The sequence below is a fragment of the Pithys albifrons genome, chromosome Z (assembly GCF_047495875.1).
Source record: "Pithys albifrons albifrons isolate INPA30051 chromosome Z, PitAlb_v1, whole genome shotgun sequence".
NCBI lineage: Eukaryota > Metazoa > Chordata > Aves > Passeriformes > Thamnophilidae > Pithys > Pithys albifrons.
The window spans coordinates 18413194-18427743 of NC_092497.1; the positions used below are offsets into that span (position 1 = coordinate 18413194).

Consider the following 14550-nt stretch of genomic DNA (forward strand, 5'->3'; position numbering starts at 1 on the left):
CAAAAATGAGTTTGAGTCTGAAACTGGACAGTAATTTGTTACACAATTTAGACTTTGGCTGTTTTATGTTTTGTTCCATAATTGAAAAAATTTTACAACTTCACAGACATATAAATAAATAAAAGCATTTGCGAAGGACCCAGACATAGTAGCCATGACTGCCACAGAATGACCTGTAAAAGCATAGTAAAGGTGTATTTCCATTAGACTTTCTACAAATTTTTTCAAAAACCTAAGCAATGCAGGGAAGCCACTTACAAAACTTGTCAAGGAACTGTGATGGATCTGCTGTGGCAAAGGTGAGCAGCAAAAAACACCCAGTTACTCAAAACTCAAAGATTCTTGGAGGGACCCTGTGAGACTGAACAGACATCACAGAATCACCTACTATTCTGAGTTGGAAGGGACCCACCAGGATAATCAAGTCCAACTCTTAAGTCAATGGTCCATACAGGGGATTGAACCCATGACCTTGGTGTTATTACAATCTCAGTGGCTCAGTTGGTTAAAACTTGGTTGTTATTCCAACTCAGAATAGTTTAGAATGGGAGGTGACATTCAACAAATAAAGTGATCTACATGTAAGTAAAAACAGCTGTCCTAATAAGTCGATGGGGTCTATTGTTCAGAAAAGAGATTTTGGATTATGATAATCCCTTTAAAACATGAGTTTTGTCCTTGATAAATCTCAGAAAAAAATGAAGCAAGTGCTAGGAATAAGGAATATCATCAAACCATTGTATAAATTTAACCTTTTATAAATCTAACCTTGTTTACACCTAAGACTGTATTTTTATTCCCCTTATATCAAAAACAGTAGCAGAAGTAGAAAAAGCTCCTAAAAAGACCAAAAGTATGTCCAAAATATGGGATAGCTTTTCCTTCGAGTAATCATAAATCTAAGCAGTCTTAGGTTTCTTTATTCTGTAAAAAAGGATTTTGGAGAAACCTGACAAATTTATGAAGGTTATAGTAGGTTCCAGAGGGTGGTGGTACAAAGTAACTGCACACCATCTCTTCCAGTGTAAGGACTAAGAGGTATTGTACCAAGCTCATCAGAGATAGCTTCAAAAGGACAAGAAAGGTTCATTATGTAACAGATAGTTCACCTGAAGAATCCCCACCTTATTTGCAAAAGAGGCTGTGGATTCTTCCTGACTTCATGAAAAAACTGGACATATTCACAGATGAAAACCTATCAATGTTAAAAGAACACAAGCCACAACTAACTCCCAACTAACTCCACTTTTCCTGTTCTTATTCCTCCATAGGCATTGGTTTATAGCTACTGTAAAACACATTGCTGGTCAAGCAATGTACTTAGACTGACCCAATATGGCCATTTTTGTACTCTAATTCTACCTTCAAAACAAAAAGCAGAAAAGAATTTGAGGCAACAACACCTAACTCTGTTTTTCTCCCAATTGTTAGCAGCAGCTAATTAAATTACCACCACCCATCCTGTGCAATGAATGACTCATGGGTTCTATGGGGAAAGGAAGAAGGAAAACAAAGCAATGTTAAGTAATTAAGGACTATACCAAAACACACACAGAACACAGAAAGCAAAGTAGGCAGGATTATCTTGCTTTTATTTTTTCCAATCGGTAATAGCTTGGCTTTGAGATCAGACAGTTCTAAATCTCCTGTTTCTAAAATGGCATCATTAAGTTTTAAATGATCTGAAGTAGTTTGATGTATGGGTCTTCGGAGGGAGAATGTCAGCCATATGTTGGATTTATGGAATATGTGAAGAATCTCCACTTGCTTCCCTGGAAAGAGACAATAGATAAACTATCAAAGACAGTGCTTTGAGCTAAACTGGGTGACCCTGTACTCAGGCAGATACGGGAGCACTCAAACTATCTTCTCGCAGCTAAGACAGGTAGCCACACCTCTCTCCATCCATTCCAGGCAGATCAAAGGTGCATATGACCATAGCTTTCGATGTTAATGAAGACAAAGAAATCAGATGCCAGCACACTGATAGGGAAGTGTTTCATCATCAGCACCAGATCACTGCACACATGTCTGCCAGTTACAAAGATACTGCTGTAAAAGTCACTATGAATCCCCAGCACTGGATCATAACCAGAAAGTGATGGCTGACGACATATTAAAATTGGGCTGAGTTTACTAATAGGTACACCTGTCAAAGGGAGGCAAGATTTTTTTTTTTTTGATCCTGGATTCTTTCCTAGGAAAGAACCTTCAGAAGAGAGTTGAAAATACTAAACAGGGCTAAGTAAGTATAATAGACTGCAAATTCACATAAGCTGATTGTTTTTAGGAACAGACATTTACAGATTGTGTTTTAGCAGGAAGAGCAAAATACAAGTTTCCATATAAGCTTCCAGGACAAGAGGACAGTCTCAAGCGGCAGCAGCAAAGGTGCCATGGTGAAGCTGACATGGTTTTGTTTAGTCATAGGTTGGACTTGATGTCAGAGATTTCTAACCTAATTGATTCTGTGATTCTATGTCTGCCAGTACCTGCTAAGAGAAAAAGTACAGAGGAGAGTTGATATATACATGTACAGTACTCTGAAATACTGTTTGTAGACTACCTTGTGAAAACCTGAGGTTTAATTCTTCTTTAAAAAGGTTTGCTGTTCAGGGCAAATGTAATTTAATACTCATATAAATGTTTAACCCTTCAAATTCTATTTAACTCTAGTACTTACACCATAATGCTACAAAAAAAGGGCAACCCCTACAAAAATAATTTTCCTTTTTAATGTCATTATTCTAAGAAAAAAGTCACAAATTCTGCAGTGGCCTCTAAAATATGTGGAGAGATTTAAAAGTTGACTGGGTTTTTTTGTTTTTAAACAGAGCTGAAGATATTTTATTTCTCTAGTATTTTTACAGGAGAGGGGGAAAAAGACCTCTGTCATGCCTTAGGTAAAAGGATCCAGAGTCACTTATCTAACTGCATCATTATCCCAGTTTTGGCATCCATTTTTGCTTTTTTATAAAAAAAGGCTAGTAAGCTTTGGCCAATCATATCAGTCCACTTCACTAACTATCATAGCTTTGTCACTTCTCAGTTTGCGTGTCAAGCTTCTATCCATGAAATATTTTGCTGAGTTACACACACAGGCACACACATGCAGAAGTCCTCAGTTCTGGTCTTCACATGTAGCTATTTCATTCAACATGCATTCATGCGACAATGGTCATTTATTTCAAATTCACTAAAACATGCAACACTTCATTACTGAGTGAGTACAGACTTCTCCTTTAAAACCCTGCTAATTGGCTCTCTTTTTAATTGCAACATACCCCATTTCTGGATTTCATTAACTTTCTCCTTTGAACTGGTATCTAGGAAATCTCTTCATGTACACTTTAGACAGCTACATTGATTTACAATTAAATTGGTTTACATAGCAAGACTGTCTCAGACTATGTTTCTGTAACCCTGAGTTCAACGTCATTTACAAGACCTCACTTTCAAACACTATATTAATATTATAAACTTACAACACTGTTCAGTTTTTGTGTACCTACTCATTTAGCATCTTACTAAAGACAAAAATACAGTTTCAATACTAATTTTTATGCCCAGAGTCTCGCAGTCAACAGATTCAATAGTATCAAACAAGATTTGAACCATACGTAATTCACAGCAGCTACTGAAGCCCTTATATTGTCCAGGGAATAAGTATCTACCTTTTTTCTGGCAACAGCTCAGCCTCTCAGGACAAGGGCATGAACCTTCACACCTATATCCAGGAACTGCAGCTGTTTGTCACTCTCCTGACCTGAAAGAAAGAAGCTACTACTAGCAGTAAAGTTAGGATAAATAACCATTCATAATGTAAATTCTTGCTAGACAGTGCTGAGGAATGGAGAGGAATATTCTGCAAGGGGTTTTTGGGTTTTTTTTTGAGAAACGCTAGTAAAACTTTAACATAAACAAGTAACCTTTGCTTCTTTTAAATTCTCCATGAATTTCTGGAAAAGGCGTGGAGGCATCAGGAAAAATAAACTAACTTCATGTTTAATAGCTCAATGTCCACTTGAAAATTAAGGACAGAGAAGGACCATACTGTGTTCCAGTATCCTCTCCTGGAAGGGAGAGGGCAAGCATGAGTATTTCTCACATAGGAACCGAGTGGTTTAAAATCATTCTCTCAAACTTAGAAGGATTTTTCTCAGTAATTTTACATGAAATCACAGACACTGTGAGTGACAATCTCTTACAAATTTTAATAAGCAAACACTGCTTTGGAACCATGGTGTGTCAAACCCTCAGTCAACAACCATGTGGTATAGGAGCATGCAATCTTTATGGAATAGCTCTGTAGGATGTGTTTCTTGTGACCAGTCATGCGGCACACACAGTGAGCAGCAATACAACTGAAGCACACAGCAATTTGACAGAATGTGGTATAAAACAGTCAAATTACAATGCATAAGCATTAGCCAAAATAATGACTAGGACTCAGGCAGAAAAATGGGTCATGTTCAGGTGAGTATTTGCTTACAGCAAGTATCATCACTGCATCTAGCACTAATTTTCCAAAAAAAAGTGCAATTATACATAAAGATGCAAATGATCTCCAAAATATTTAAATCACTCACCTGTATGTCATTACTTGTATTCAATATTACTATATAAAACAGATCCTGAGACATCACTTACATTAATTTACTTTAGCCACCAGGAGACTTGACCTAATGCCACAAACTAAGAATTGAGAGTATTATCAATGCCTGAGCTCCACATTTAGGGTGCAGAGCTGGTAAAATTAGCTGCACGTAGGCAAACCACCTCCCATTCTGATCTCAGAAAAATCATCCCCTCAGTCTCAGATCTACGAGTCAAATTGAATCCAGTCATATGAACCACAGACCAGGCAAACAGCTAAGAATGCTGAGAGCCCTGTCCACCATTCTTCACATTCCTTCCAATGCTGTACAAAAATAAGTGGGTTTAAAGTGATAAAGTAGTATTTGTTACAATAGATGGGCAGGCATTTTTGGGAACAAGATTCATTAAACTTCTATTTACCTGCAGAATAGAATGCTCCAAAAGACAGAATCTACACATTTGCTTTACTAACATGGTATGTATAAGAGGTCTCTCCTCCAGTTTTGCAAAACAGACGTGAGAAAAATCTTAAAAACTTTTGATTAAGAACAAAAAAGAAAAAAATTATTGTTAACATTAAGAAATTACAACTTGGAAAAAGAGTTTTTGAAAATCTTTCTTAATGGCATGAATTCTTTGTAAGCACTGTCCGGAAACTAATGAAAGAACTACTTCTAAAAGGAAACTACATTTCTCAACATACAAGAAGCTGTGTGTGAGAAAGCTCCACCAAAATGACTTTGTATTGAATTATTATTTATAACTACATCCTGTTTAGCCATTTAGGAAAAAAAGTTTAGTTCATGTTTTGTAGACCCCTTTGTGTAAAGCTTTAAAAAAGCTTCTGCTAAGAGGGGCAGGGCCCCCGTACTTATATCCTCCAATTCTCACTGTGTAGCAACTCAAAACCTTCAACCTGGATTTCCTCAACGAAAATAAAATCATCCTTATCATTTCCTCATGAAGCAGTTGGTTTTAAGTTTTAAACAAAAAAATATAAGGGGGATATTGAATTATAGAAAAAAAAGGTCATGTTATTGTTTATAGGTCTACGTAACTGGACCAAAATATTTGACTAGACCAAATCCAAGTTTTGGCAGAGAAAGCTGTTTGTCAAGCAATAGCTCTGTTTTTCTACACCTTTCTGCATGTTCACAAGACTCATAATCTTTAAAGGAGCTAGAACTGGGCACAGAGATCACCTAATGGCCCTTTCCTGGCTTAATTATAGCAGCATGAACTGAAATGTAACTGATAAATTTGCTTGCACTTTGGACATTTACCTACTTGAAGGGACAGGCTACCTCAAGAAGTCACAGCTTAGATTCAGGTGCTCCTCATTTTCATCTTTCTTACAGCATAAAAGGTACTCCACATACAGAGACTTATCAGATGCAAGCAAGCATAGGGTATCTCTGGATCCACACATATCTGCTTTTTAATTGCTTTTATTACTGTTGTTGATGAAGGAGAATGTCATACAGAATAATTCATGTGTGTGTGTATATATATATACACACACATATATATACATATATATACACACACACATATATATACATATATATATATATATACACGTACATGGGGGTGTGGGGGTGTGGGGGGGGGGAGTGTGGGGGGGGCGGGGGGGTGTGGCTCCAGACTTTGCGAATGCAGATTTGGGCAGGGTTCTCCCCACATGGGTGTGCCCTTTCAGCCTGCGCAGGGGATATTTTAGGTGAGGCACAGCGTGCACAGAACTGGCCCCACCGTTTAAGGTCCATTTGCCACGGCCGAGCGAGCTTGGACAGTGACAGTGAAGTCCTCGTGACCCTGCTGAGCATCCGAGATCTGACGGGATGGGATGGCAGGGAGGCATTGAACTGCCAGGGGACGGTCCCCATTGAGACTGGAACTCAGGACCTTGGGATTCAGAGTCCAGAGTGCTCTCCTTTACACCATGGGACCACAACAAATACTATTGGAAATGCAACTGATATATCATCATCATGGCTCGCCTTCTCGAACGCAGATTTGGGAAGGACTCTCCCCACATGGGTGTGCCCTTCCAGCCTGCGCAGTGCATTTTTTAGGTGAGGCACAGCGTGCGCAGAACTGGCCCCACCATTTAACTCCTGAGGTCCATCTGCCACGGCTGAGCGAGCTTGGACACTGACTTTGAAATTCTCAGGACTAGAACCTACAGCCACTGGTACTCCCAGGAGGTCTCCCATCCAAGTGCTAACTGAGGCTGACCCTGCTCAGCTTCCGAGATTTGATGGGATTGGGTGTCAGGGTGGCAACTAACTGCCTTAACTCACAAATAATACTTCCATAAAAGAAGACTAAAACAAGTCTTATCTTCCAGGGCAGAGGAGAGGGTACCAGTTCCAAAAGAAAACATACCAAGCCAAATCAACACTCAAAAACTTTGAATTTCAACTGTTAAGTCTTCAACACAAAGAATGTTTCTTTAAATTATCTCCATAATATAAGCATTCTGCTTTCAAGCTCTTTGAAGAAAAAAGAAAAAAACAACACATGTATGATGCTGAGTTCTACAAATAGAATGTTTTCTTCCACAATTACAAAGACACTTCTAAGACAAAAATTGTGTATCTGCTCAAATTAGTCTCATGTGACTCCATAGAAAACCAGCTGACTTGTATATTTGGACTTTATTTTAAATAAATACACTATCCAAAATTAAATATGGTAATAACAATACAATCTATTTCTGTTATAATTTTCCAGAATAGGAAATAGCCCCAAACCAAATTATTTACAAAAATATGTCAGTAGAAATGTATTGTTTGGAAATTAGTTTTCATTCCTGTGGGTTTCACATTTATGGTTTGGTTGTACTCTATCTGAGCATTTATCCCACACTTCCAACATATAGTTTAAAAAAAAATAAAGAAATATTCTTTACTTGTCCCTACACAAATTGCTGTTTCTTCTTCTTGCTCTTGAACTTCAGTCCCCTTCTGCTTATTTGCTGGGATCTGTTTTAAACAAAGAAATTAACATCAACTTTCCTGCAAAATGGAGAAGTCAAACATTAACTCTACTATGTAAGACAGTTAGGACCTGCTGGTCAGACTGTCTACAGGTATTTCAAACTCAAGAGAGGTTAAAACCAGCTACACAGTCTCTTGTCTCAAACACACTAAACTAGCTCAATTTGGCATAGCTCAGCTTTGCAATTTTGATAGCAGTTCCAAAGCACTGAAAATCACATTATCTGGTACTGCTATTTGCCCCTTCAACTCACAGGGGCAATCCAAAATTGGTGGAGTAAATTAAGCACTCTCTTCCATAAACAATTACTACAATTCTACCAGATTTTTTAAAATTCTAATTCAAATGCAGGTGGGTAAATAGGACCACATCATTAAACTACAAATTAAGAGAAAACCTAGAAAGCTGATAGTTTTGTAATCCAATGTTATGCTACATTATGCTCATATAACATTAAGTTTTGAAAGACAGCAAGAACTGTCTGGAGATCAAGTAACATCTGAAGCATGATCTCTAAAATCAATGTAGTATTTTTCATTTGAAAACTATTTGCACTTGGATATACCACTGAAGTGCAACTGAACATTTCCTATCACAGTCAGAACCTACATATGGCATCAACTTTACAGCTTCCAACGAGATCAACAAACAGACACTTAACTTAGAAGTATCCCAGAGCTACCTGTTTCACTGATTTTAATTACTCATTTATCTAATTCAGTGGTTTATTAATCAACTTTCTTCACTGCCACATGTAAATTTTATTAGAGAAGAACACACTGTTACTGAAAGCTAAAGTCAACCATATTTTGGAATTTTGAGGGTGAACTAACTTAAATTATGCTCTAAAATATGCAGTTACTTGTTCTTTAAGAACAGTCTGTCTCTTGGAAATACTCATGTTTTCACAATATTGTTTTGCATTCTGATGGTGATACATGTTTGTTGGTGCACATTCCACAGTTATTGAAGGCACTTGAAAATTTAAATTTATACACTTCATTTGTTACATAAATATAAAACATAGAAAATTTATTACAAATTATGTACTTACATCAATACAACCAAATTACTTTCTGGGTTCTTTTAGCTGGAAAGTGGATTTCAAAAAGCTATGAGAAACAACTTAAGCAAGTGTGTTTTAGATAAACTTCAAAGCAAATTTGTGACAGAAGAGAAACTTTCTAGAATGCAGGTTAATTTAAACAGAACTTGTAAATAAGTAGAAAAGTAGACACTTTAATTGGTTTGAAATCTGTACTTTGTTTACTCCTTTAAAGACCACAAGGGGACAAAACAATTAATTCAATTTATATGAAGCACGAAACATCAGACCAAACATCAATCACTTACATTTACAATTTAGTCACCATAAACAACTATACGCATTAATGCTTATGAATAAAAAAGTGAACTAACTTGACTCCTTCCAATAGACCCAACAAAACATACTCTCATCAAAAGCCCTACAGGACTTGCTTTTTCCCCAGAGCTTATCCAAAGAGAAAATAGTTTTATTAGACTATAAATCCAACCAGGTAAATAGTCCTTAATCAGAGCCCGGGCACCAAGAGCCAGTCTTTGTCCTTTGCTGGCATGCAGTCAGAATGTGAAACCAACTTACAATTTGTTGGTATTTTTAGCTGTAAAAAAGAAATTAAAAAAAGAAAACATTACATTTCATAAAAGTCACATATACTGGCTCAAGCTTATAAATATATGTCCAAGTTTTAGCAACTTCCTGAGCATTAAATCAGAAATAGAATGAATTCTCTCTGTAAAGGTCATAGTTAACAGCTTCACTGAAGTTATTAGATCTGTAATAAAATAAAAATAATACCAAATAATAATATAAATAAAAATAAATTTTAAAATAAATTTAAAAGAGGGAGAGAGATAAGGGACAATGGCTTTAAACTAAAAGAGTAGAGATTTAAGTTGCATGTTAGAATGAAATTCTTCACTGTGAGGGTGGTGAGATACTGGAACCAGTTGCACAAAGAAGTTGTGGATGCCCCACCCGTAGAAGTGTTCAAGACTTGGACAGGAACACCTTCTACTAGAGTGGGTTGCTCAGAGGCAGGGAGTTGGAACTAGTTGATCTTTAAGGTTTCTTCCAACCCAAGCCTTTCTTTGATTCTGTGAAATAAAATTATTCAGCCACTTCCTTGGCAGCCTGTTCCAAAGGTTGACTACTCTTTCCATGAACAAATTTTCATAATATCCAAAGTAAGCCTTCCCAGCACAGCTTGAGACCATTTTTTCCTGTCATGTAGCTTGTCACAGGAGAACAGACTGATCCCCACCTCTTTACAACCTTCTTTCAAGCAGTTGTAGAGAGCAATAACATCAGCCCTGGGTCTCAACTTCTCCAGGCTAAACACCCTAAGCTCTCTCAGCTGCTCCTCACAGGACTTGTGCTCCAGATGCTTCACCAGCTCTGTTGCCCTTCTCTGAACCTGCTCCAGCACCTCAATGTCTTTTATGTAGTGAGGGGCCCAGAACTTGACACAGGACTTGAAGTGCAGCCTTACCTGTGCCAGTTACAGGGAGACAGTCACTGCCCTGCTCCTGCTGGCCACACTATGGCTGACACAGGCCAGGATGCCATCAGCCTTCTTGCCCACCTGAACACCCTGACGGATAATCAGCTCCTGTCAGGGAGTTCCACCAGGCAGATTTTCAGCCATTTCTCCCCATCCTGTAGCACTGCATTCTGTCGTTGTGACCCAAGGCCAGGACCCAGCACTTGGGCCTGTTGAACCTCATACTGTTGGCCTCAGCCCATCAATCCAGCCTGCCCAGATCCTTTTGCAGAGCCCTCCTGCCCTTCAGCAGATCACACTCCCCCCGCCCCACCTCTGTTGCCTCCCTCAAACTGACTGAGGGTGCACTCAGTCCCTTGGCCAGATGATTAATAGAGATACTCAACACGACAGGCACTGATACTGAGCCCTGGTGATACAGCACTAGTGTCTGGCTGTCAAGGGGATGTAACTCTATTCACTGCCACTCTCTGGGTCTGGTCATCCAGTTAGTTTTCACCCAGCAAGGAGTGAACCTGTCCAAGCCATAAGCAGCCAGTTTCTCCAGGAGAATGCTGTGGGAAACCATTCCAAAGGCTTTTCTGAAGTTCAGGTAGACAACATCCATAGGCTCTCATCCACTAAGTATGTCATCTTGTCATAGGAGATCAGGATGGTCAAGCAGGATCTACCTTTCATAAGCTCATGCTGTCTGGGCCTGATTCCTGGCCCTGTATGTGCCATGTGACAGCACTCAAGATGATCTAGATGATCTGCTTCATTATCTTTCCTGATTCAATACTGTCACTACAAAAATCTTCCCAGCTACTTCAGAAAAGGTGCTGAGTCACAACTGCTAAGTCTCACAAAAAGGAAAGAAAAAACATTGAATTTGTTTTGTCATTCAACCCACTATTCTAAGAACACCCAGGTACCTTTATGTTAGTTCTACTGTCAAATAAAATCAAGTGCTAACATTTGTGAAGCTTAAGTTCTAAGTCTTTCCAGGTATCCTTTACAGAGAGTGCCTACCCAGTAAAAGATCCTCATCAAGCAATTTAATATGTTCAGCAGGAAAATAATAAGCTGCTTCTGACTGCTGTTTTTAGTGAAGTAAATGAGGCAAAAGAGTCACACACAACCTATGTAACCTGTCACATAAACAGCTTCTCACTCTGGTTATTGCTTTGGGGTTTTGTACAGAATCACCTATCTATGAATTCACAAAAAGCTGAAAAAGCATGTGACAAGTAATCTTCAAACAACAAAGGAACAGACTTTTTCCCTTCTTGCTATCTCTAAGACAAAGAATTATAGAATGGTTCGGGTTGGAAGAGACCATTAAGATCATCTAGTTCCAACCCTCCTCCTATGGGCAGGGACACCTTCTACTAGACCAGGTTGCTCAAAGCTCCATCTAACCTAGTCCTACGGAGCTTAAACTGGAGCAAGAGACATCAACAGGACATTTAGGCTAGATCTTAGAAAAACCAGCATGTACAAAGTAGGGCTAGTTGAGTTCAGGAAGAGTTTGCCAGAGGAGATTATGGAATCTGATAGGGGTTTTTTAGAGAAGTAGTCTGGTCAGAACTGGTTTGGTCATGATTCATCATGCTTCAGAGCCAGGAACTAATTAGATGACTCTCACTCCTTTCAGCTCTATTTGTTATGATTTTATCATGTGAACATGGAAAGTAAAAACATTGGCATATCAAGGGAGACTCCCTCTATCTGAGGCTTTTTATACTTCCACAATCTGTGCTGTGAAGTCTTGCAACAGGAACACATAAATCCATTACTTCACCTGCCTATAAAGCACTTTTCTCTATTAAGCCTTTCTTTTAAAAGGAGGCATTTTAGTCTTGACAAACTCAAAACAGCTATTGCAAAAGACCTTTACAAAAGACCTTCTTTGATATCCCAAATAACTCTTGCAAAGCTCCACCAAGACTCAAAGCCTACTTTTCAAGGAGTCTGTTTTCAGTACAAAACATAGGCAATGCCACCAGAAACCTACTTAAGTCAGTTTAAGTGCTACGGAATACAGAAGTGTTCAATGCCTCAACAACAACACAAACACCTGCAATAGTTCAACATACTGAGCATATAATAGTAAAAATTTATAACTTCCATAAATAAATAAAAGTTTGGACACCACATTTTCTACACACTCTATATTTTCAGTCCTCTACTGAACACCTTTTCCTTCATAAGACCTTCCTTGCAGTACTTTTTACAGTAAACAGGCAGAACACATGCTGAAATATAACACAAGTGGTTTTTTAAAAAAAATATTCTAGCAATGAGGGGAACAGGGAATCAAAACTAGATAATCCTGAACCTTGGTCACACACAATATTACAGTTAGCATCTATGGAAAAAATGGTTACTTCATTAGAACAGGATGTTAAGAGGAAAAAAAGATATCTTACCTGATGCACCTATCTCACTTAAAGAAGCCTTGTAAAGAATGCTTGAAAGTGGTAAGACAGAGGACAGAGTAGTGACAACATGAAATCAAATGGCATTCTTTGCAATAATATTCAAGAAATGGAACAAATTAATAACATCTTCCTTCCTCAGGAAAGCGCTTCCTACACTACAGAATTTTAAAAGGAAAAATCCCTAAGTCCCACAAAGAAAGCCACAAAACAAGCCTCTCTTTTCTCAATCCCTTGCTAAAATTCACAAACAAATTTGTCACAGTGAAAAGCATTTTAGAACCCTTGAAACCAAGAGTTACTTCTCTCTAACATGCCACAATATGACCCAACTTGCTCTTGTGATCAACATTCTTAGTAGATTCATTCTCTTCCATAGCAAATAAATTCAAGCAGAGAAAAAAACAAACACACAACTCTTCTAAAAGAGAAAGGAAAAAGCATCTGAAACACAAACCTTCACGTCAACAGCCAGAAATCTTTGTCAAGTCTTAGTCTACAGGCTTACTTCACTTTTTCTTCAGGATTCTGTGAACTTTAGTCTGTACAGATTCAACACAACAAATCTCAGCTTCTTTTCCACACATAGACAAGAAGTGCATATAGCACAGACCTTGCATGGTTTCCAAATACATGGATGTGTTTGATAAAACCCCTACCTGCCTGTAGCCTGCCTGTCACAGCAGAGACTACGCTAGGTATTGCAGATTATCAATCTGCGTTAGGCCTTCTAGGTATTATTCTCTACAGAGGGGTTATAACTTAAAGAGTATATATTCCACAGAATTGCACTGGAATATCTTCCATGCAATTCAAGATGACAACAAAATTATGTAAGCAGATCTTCCAGAGAACATTAACAAAATACAGGACAAGCTAAAAAACAAAATCTTACATGTTTTGGAAATGCATGTAGCAGTGGAGTACAAATAACAGTCTTCCATTAAGTTGGAATGTATGTTGTCTGCCTACATTACAATATGAAGAGTGGTTAAAAAAAACATTATTAATGGAAGAATGAGGATGGATCATGGTTTTATTCCTGAGATGCAACATTTAATAATGATGAGGACACCTTTCACTAGCCCAGGTTACTCAAAGTCCCATCCAACGTACCCGGGAACACTTCCAGGGATTGGGCATTCACAGCTACTCTGGCCAATCTGTCCCTGTGTCTTACCATCCTCACAGTAAAGCCCATGTAAAAGTCCCTTTTCTGGCATGGAAACATGTTGCCTTGTTTTGAAAAAGAATCCACTGAAAAATTATGGATCTGCTCAAAAGCACAGGGCCAGCAGGTATTCAAGGCTAAAATGAAGTTTTGAACATGCTACCCTCTGTTCTGGCATTTACACCCTTTTGGAAATCCAGAGCACATACAGCAAATTTGTGTGTTCCTCTCCTTAAATGATGTTTTGATTTGGAGAAGAGGAGGAAAACATGGGGCATTTCATTTTGTTCACTGTTGTTGCTTTTCCTCACATTGAAAAAAAGAAAACAAAACCTCTGTCACATGAAAAACTCTGTGGGATTGGATCTGGAGGTCCACCAACCTCAATTTTTGTGTAATGTGTAAAGGTCCCAGTATATGAATCATGCACACAGTGGGGTTTTTGGGTTGTCCTGTACAGTGTCAGGACTAGAACTCAAGGATCCTTCGGGGTCCCTTCTACACAGGATATTCTACGATAAAACAATTACACAACAAATAATTTGTGTTTGTGAGGTCTTAAAGAGGACATCAGAAGGGTTGAGTGAAATATGATAGGTCTAGCACTGTAACGGGTAATATTAAATGCAGCTAAAAAAATTAAGTTGCAAGTTTGGGAAGCTGTAGAATAAACATTGCTGCAAACAGAGGTACCAGAGATTTGCCTTTATTCACATAGGCAACTGTGACCATACCTGAAAAATAATTTCAAAGTCTTGGTTACAACACCATGTTATAGCTGTGTGTAGCCTCTGTTTTCCAGGACAAGAGA

General features: G+C 38.3%; 1 protein-coding gene and 1 long non-coding RNA gene across 5 annotated transcripts in view; both read right to left on the reverse strand.

The window, feature by feature from the left end:
- Positions 1 to 14550, reverse strand: part of ARL15 (ARF like GTPase 15) — a 219402-nt gene that overhangs the window by 185757 nt on the left and 19095 nt on the right. Inside the window, exon 5 of one of the 4 annotated variants that reach the window (XM_071580983.1) lies at positions 7524 to 7586. The exons of the other annotated variants lie outside the window; for them this stretch is intronic. Coding sequence (XP_071437084.1) covers positions 7524 to 7586 — 63 coding nt within the window. The remainder of the gene's footprint in view (positions 1 to 7523; positions 7587 to 14550) is intronic. 4 annotated transcript variants of the gene reach the window in all.
- LOC139684747 (uncharacterized) lies at positions 1621 to 7131 on the reverse strand. Its single transcript, XR_011699966.1, has 4 exons — positions 6988 to 7131; positions 5020 to 5134; positions 3675 to 3766; positions 1621 to 1772 (listed from the first exon to the last, which is right to left on the reverse strand). It is a non-coding gene; the product is annotated as an uncharacterized lncRNA (long non-coding RNA).